This window comes from Bos grunniens, chromosome 1 (genome assembly GCF_055505025.1).
Source record: "Bos grunniens cultivar Pamir isolate PY7600 chromosome 1, Bosgru_T2T1.0, whole genome shotgun sequence".
Lineage (NCBI taxonomy): Eukaryota > Metazoa > Chordata > Mammalia > Artiodactyla > Bovidae > Bos > Bos grunniens.
The window spans coordinates 85,818,450-85,824,900 of record NC_141165.1 but is presented as its reverse complement, the minus strand read 5'-3'; the positions used below and the strand labels follow the sequence as shown (position 1 = coordinate 85,824,900).

The window sequence follows — 6,451 nt, the reverse complement described above, 5'->3', positions numbered from 1 at the left end:
GCTTGGCAAAGTGATTCTGCTTAAGCCTTAGAGTGGAGCCAGTAACTTGTATCTTCTTTTAAAAAATTAAATGATACTATACTAAAGTGGCTGTTGCACAGCAGTACTAAGCAACTGGTACTTTTATTAATAATTCTATACAATCTAGAAAGGTGCACACAAGTTAGTATCCTCTTCCCCCCAAAAAAATCACTTAATGAGGACATTCAGAAAGCAATACATTTAACACATAAATGGCATCATTTTATAACCTCCTGTTAGTTTACATTCAACCAGTAAATGCTGCAAAATGGCCTAGGCTGGGTCCTGCTATAAGATGATTTCTGAGGCTCTGGAGATCAAATGACAACAACAGTCTTCGGATATATTTATGTTTGGTAACAACTTACTATATTCAGCATGTAACACCTATGGTATATATTTCAATGTGTTAACATATTCAATTCCAAAATCTACCTAACAATCCTTGAATTCTGTTTACAAATTATGTGATGCCCCAAATTGTCCCCAAAATGCTAGCTTGTAAAATAATTTTTTCTTTTGTAATACAAGACACATTTAACATACAGATTTTACAATAAAGTTTATTAGCTGTTCTCCTCTTTCTCATAAATGGAATGGATAACGTCAATAATTCTTTACAAACCAGTATGCATTTAAGAAACTGTAATGAGGAGGCTGTCAAAAACACATATTCAATAAACAACTCCAAAAAAAGCCATGGGAAGCCAAACAGTATTACAAAAGACCAGAGAAACTGATTTCTGAAATTGTTACCTACTTTTCACTAAAATTTCTTAATTGCTCACCATGAAGATCTGTGCAACTCTACGGCAGAGCAGCTACAAGAGATGAAAGGTGTGCAGTCTGAGGGGAAAACACTCATACACATGAGGCTTTTGCCTATGAATAAAGAAGAACTGGAAAGAGGTGGAGACCAAATCCAAAACCAATGACAGAACAACAGTAACAACGAAAAATCACCCCCCTGAAAAAACACCCCCCACAAAAAACCAACCAGGAACCATCGGAAAACTTTTATAGAAAAGAGGAGAACATGCCCATGTTTTTACTTATAACCTAATTTCCCTAAAGGTTTCTTTCCATACCACCATACTCTCATTTTCACTTCACATGATTAAGGAAGATAAAGTCTAATCAATTAATATTTAATTTAAAAACCAAACAAAAAGAGTAGGTGGCTAAAGAAAAAATATATTTTAAATATACATATATATGTTTGTGTGTGTGTGTGCAACTATGTAAAGAAAATAATTCCCATAGTTACAGAGTTTAAAGAAAGTTTTATATATATTTATATATATATATTTTATTATAACAAAATAGTCAGTTATTGTGGGTAAAATATTCATTAAAATCTGACCTCTAAGAATGCATTTAAAGTTTTAGACTACTTACTGGACTTCTTTCCCACTGCCATAATGAATACTACATCACCACTGTAATGTCTGTTTTGTATTTATGTCCATGAAATCTTCTCAACCTTATGTGTAAAAGGTGAGCTCCCCAAGCACCTAAACATGGCCTCAATTCAGAAAATGTGATGATCATTATGTATGAACAACTTTTGTAGGACACTATAAATAGTGTTGCACAAGTAGATTAAAAACATTTAAACACTGTTATTCCTAGCAAATCTACTGGGAGGAAAAAAAACAAACTTCAAATAATAAAAGACTTTAAGAAGAACGCTTATGAAAAATGAATATTCCTTGTGAAATTATTAGTTAACTCATATTAATTTTGAAATTAAGAGACATATATTTTTGTTATTTATCTGTATGAAATATTTGCTTTGATAACAGAGTCAATTGAGAAAAGGACTTGAGAGTTAACATATTGGCCAAACCATGCTATTAAAGTTAAGCGTGCATTGTTGCTCAAAATTCACTAAATCATTGATTAAAACCACTTTTCTTTCATTTATATTGAAATTTGGAAAGAATGTATATAAAGCTTTTCTGAAAATCTCTTAAAGTTACTTTCCCTTAAACATTAAGGAATTTTACCACAATTACCCCGTCTCCTGAAATCCTATTAATAGCTGGTCAGGCCATTCCATCTTCAGCTGTGAAAAATGGCCACAAACCAACAGTGACATGAAATAATACCGACAGTACAACTTGAGGGAGACACTAAGACATCAAAAATAAGTGCAACTGCAGACCATGATGAGTGGGATATGATTCAACAAGAAAGAAGTAATGAAGACAGACTCAAGAAGGAAAGGACAAAGAAGTGTTGCAGAAAATGAGACTGTGGAAAAGAGAAATAGAGAAATATCAGTCCTCATAACTTTTCTTTTGCTGGAACCCAAATGTAAGGACCAGACTGTTCTTCTATGATCTGCTTCACTTGGTTGTAAATGTCTTCCAGCGTATCTCCCTGCACAATAGCTGTAATGATAGAATCAGAAACCTCCATTAATTGCTTATCTTCACCATTACAATTATTTGTAAAATAACCAGAATCACTTATTCAGGAAGAAATACTATTTATGTATTGTTTAACTAGTAAAAAGCTCATTTTATTAATTTTCCTATTCGTAAAATGGAAAACATTTTATTTCAAAAGTTTATCAAAAAGCAAGACTTGGTGATTTTTACTTTGTACAATTGGGAAATAGACACTGAAGTAATTAGAGGCAAAAGAACAGCTATCTGCAACTTACTCTTAAATGTTTCATAAAAAAGTATAAATGTGGTAAAATGTTAGCGGTGGTGGAATATGAGTATATGTAAGTGCTGGTACTATTCTTGTGATTTTTCTGTTAAGTCTGAAATTATTAAAAAATCCTTAACAAAAAAATACTTGGGTTAAAATTCCATGATACTTAATGGTACTTATTAATAATATGAACACAAAATATAAGTTAATCATTATTTCAAGCAAATAATTAACAACAAAAACCTACCCAAAGATACCTAAGGAATAACTTGAATAAAATTTGGGAATTGAATTTGGCAACTGCTCTCTACTCTTCTCTTTCTAAACAAATATCTTAAAAATGGATCAAAATTTATACAGGATAAGAGAAAAATCAGTATCGTAAGAAGAAATCAACTCTGAATATTTCCCTCTGGTCAGTATGAGTTATTCCTATACATGCTGTCCTTATCAACAACCTGCTGCTGCTGCTGCTAAGTCGCGTCCGACTCTGTGTGACTCCATAGACAGAAGCCCACCAGGCTCCCCCGTCCCTGGGATTCTCCAGGCAAGAATACTGGAGTGGGTTGCCATTTCCTTCTCCAATGCATGAAAGTGAAAAGTGAAAGGGAAGTCGCTCAGTCGTGCCCGACTCTTCACAACCCCATGGACTACAGCCTATCAGGCTCCTCTATCCATGGGATTTTCCAGGCAAGAGTACTGGAGTGGGGTGCCATTGCCTTCTCCGTATCAACAACCTAAGATACACTAGTTTTCAAGATTCTTCATCACTACAACCTAGATTAGATGAATTATTCTGAAAATGATAGCACTTATTATTACTACTGGTAACTGTGGACATAGTTCAAAATTTATTTCAATGAGTCAATTCTTATGGCCCCAAAGCAAAATTCTAACATACAAACATCTATACATAATGCCAACCTGTGAAATGTTCAGTAAATTCTTGTTCCAGTTTCATGGCTCTCTCAAATGTCTTTCTGGCTTGTTCTTCTGTCAGACGCTTATTCATTTCCCTAGGCAAATAAATTTAGAAATTAATAATTACATTGTAATACTTCTGAAAAAGGGTGACAAAGGAGAGAAGACATATATAAAATCATGAAAAGCTGAGACCTGTTGAGAAATGTAATGTAATTGCAAACTGTATTCGGTCACTGACCATGTAGCTTTGTATCTGGAATGACAGAAGGGTTTCAACACTTTCTTACATTAGTTCGGGACAGCCAAAAAAACCCAAACATTAATTTGTCAGTTTTGACTGTGATGAAAATCTCATATTAAAATATGACTTACAGATCTACTTACCAATTTATAAGGTAGTAAAGGGGATACATGAACACATTAAATAATACCATGAGAAGGCAATCAGCAAAATAGTCTGGGTCAAACTGCTGAGTAAGTGAGTTGGTTTCTTCAACAAAGAAACAGAAAAAATGAAAAGATGGGAGGGAGAATCTGTAGATCAAAAGACTTAACAAACTGTCATGAATAGACTTTGTTTGGAACTTGATTCAAACAAACTGAAAAAACATAAACTTAAGAAACAAGAAAATATGATCTGATGCTATCAAGGAACTACTGTTTCAGTATGACATCACAGTGATTTTTTTTTTTAAGTACAAAATAATTTATTATAGCATTATATAGGTTGGCATTATTTTACAGTGAATTCTTTTCTCTCAACAATTATGAATCTAAATATACACTTAGCGTGAAGGAAAATAATTTTAGTTAGAACAGTTTCTCTAAATAAAATCTCTTTTGAATTTATATTTGTCTCAAAAGGAAGTATTAATGTTACAGACATATTTATATGGTTCTGAAAAAAACATATTCAATGATACTATTACTGTTTTCTGTACAAGATAGAACAAAAGCTGCTGCTGCTGCTGCTAAGTCGCTTCAGTCGTGTCCGACTCTGCGACCCCATAGACGGCAGCCCACCAGGCTCCCCCGTCACTGGGATTCTCCAGGCAAGAACACTGGAGTGGGTTGCCATTTCCTTATCCACACAGTGATGTTTTTAACAAGAAATTTTATCTTTCAAATACATATAAAGATGTAAGGATGAAATCATACAATGTCTGGGATTTGTTTCAAAATAATCTGGAGTGGAGGGTTAAGGAGGTGTTGGGATAGATAAACAAGATTAGTTGTAGGTGATAATTATATTACAGCTGGATGATGGATATATGAAAGTTTGTTCCCAACTTGAGAGAAAGCTTTCAATGTTTCACCTTCAAATATGACATCTGCTTTGATATTCTGTAGTTAACTTTCATCAGATTATGGCACCCCACTCCAGTACTCTTGCCTGAAAAAATCCCATGGACAGAGGAGCCTGGTAGGCTGCAGTCCACGGGGTCTCGAAGAGTCGGACACGACTGAGCGACTTCACTTTTACTTTTGATATTCTGTAGATGACTTTCATCAGATTAAGGAAAATTCCCTTTTATTCATAGTTTACAAAATGGTTTTGTCATGAATAAATGTTAATTTTACCAAATGCTTTTTTTACATTAAAATGACCTTTTACTAAAATCTTTTTTTGGGGGGGGGGGCTCGGAATGTGCTGTGCAGCTTGTGGGATCTTAATTCCCCAGCCAGGGACTGAAACTGAACCTGGGTCACCACAGGAAATCACCAAGTCCTAATCACTAGACTACCAGGAGAATTCCTGTAAAATTGTTAATGTGGTACACTCCACTGACTTTTTAAAAAACTGAAGTATTGCTGATTTAAAATGCTCTTAGTTTTAGGTGTAAAGTGATTCTGTTTTATCTATATGTGTACATATATTCTTTTCATATATATATTATAAATACTTTTTCAGATTCTTTTCCATTTTATGTTATTACAAGATACTAAATATAGTTCTCTGTGCTGTATAGTAGGTCCCTGGTGTTTATCTATTTTATATATAGTAGCGTGTACCTCGGAGAAGGCAATGGCACCCCACTCCAGTACTCTTGCCTGGAAAATCCCATGGATGGAGGAGCCTGGTAGGCTGCAGTCCATGGGGTTGCTAAGAGTCGGACACAACTGGGTGACTTCACTTTCACTTTTCACTTTCGTGCACTGGAGGAGGAAATGGCAACCCACTCCAGTATTCTTGCCTGGAGAATCCCAGGGACGGTGGGGCCTGGTGGGCTGCAGTCTGTGGGGTCGCACAGAGTCGGACACGACTGAAGCGACTTAGCAGTAGCAACAGCAGCGTGTACCTATTAATCCTTCAATTCCTAATTCATTTTTCCATCTCCCCTTTGGTAATAATCATGTTTGTTTTCTATAATACACTGATTTTTTAAAATTACTTTAAAAATTGTGGTAAAGGGGCTTCTCTGGTGGTTCAGATGATAAAGAATCCACCTGCAATGCAGGAGACCCAGGTTGGATCTCTGGGTCCAATATCATATGGTCATCTGATTTTTAGTATGTTGAGAAAGTCCCATACTATTTTCTACAGCAGCTGTACCATTTTATATTCCCACCTACACAAGAGTTCCAGTTTTCCCACACCCTTGGCAGCATGTATTTTCTGCCTTTTGACGGTAGCCATGGTAATTGGTGTGAGGTGGTGCGTCACTGTAGTTTTGATTTGTATTTCCCTACTGATTAGTGATGCCAGGCACCTTTTAATGTGCTTACTGGCCATTTGTTTATCTCTCCTCTTTGGAGAAATGAATCTATTCAAGTCCTATCCCCATTTTTGAATTGAGTTTTATGTTGTTGTTGAGTTTTAGTTTTCTATATATTGTGG

The 6,451-nt window shown here is 35.1% G+C and overlaps 1 protein-coding gene across 20 annotated transcripts in view; it reads right to left on the bottom strand.

The window, feature by feature from the left end:
• Positions 1 to 564: 564 nt before the first annotated feature.
• Positions 565 to 6,451, bottom strand: part of DLG1 (discs large MAGUK scaffold protein 1) — a 274,757-nt gene continuing 268,870 nt past the window's right edge. For all 20 annotated transcript variants that reach the window (XR_015163762.1, XR_015163769.1, XR_015163766.1 and 17 more), the window contains 2 exons: positions 3,613 to 3,704; positions 565 to 2,417 (listed from right to left, as the gene is read on the bottom strand). Coding sequence is in view for 15 of the 20 variants with exons in the window: in XM_086399739.1 (XP_086255865.1) it covers positions 2,311 to 2,417; positions 3,613 to 3,704 (199 nt within the window). In the remaining 5 variants the exon portion in view is untranslated. The remainder of the gene's footprint in view (positions 2,418 to 3,612; positions 3,705 to 6,451) is intronic.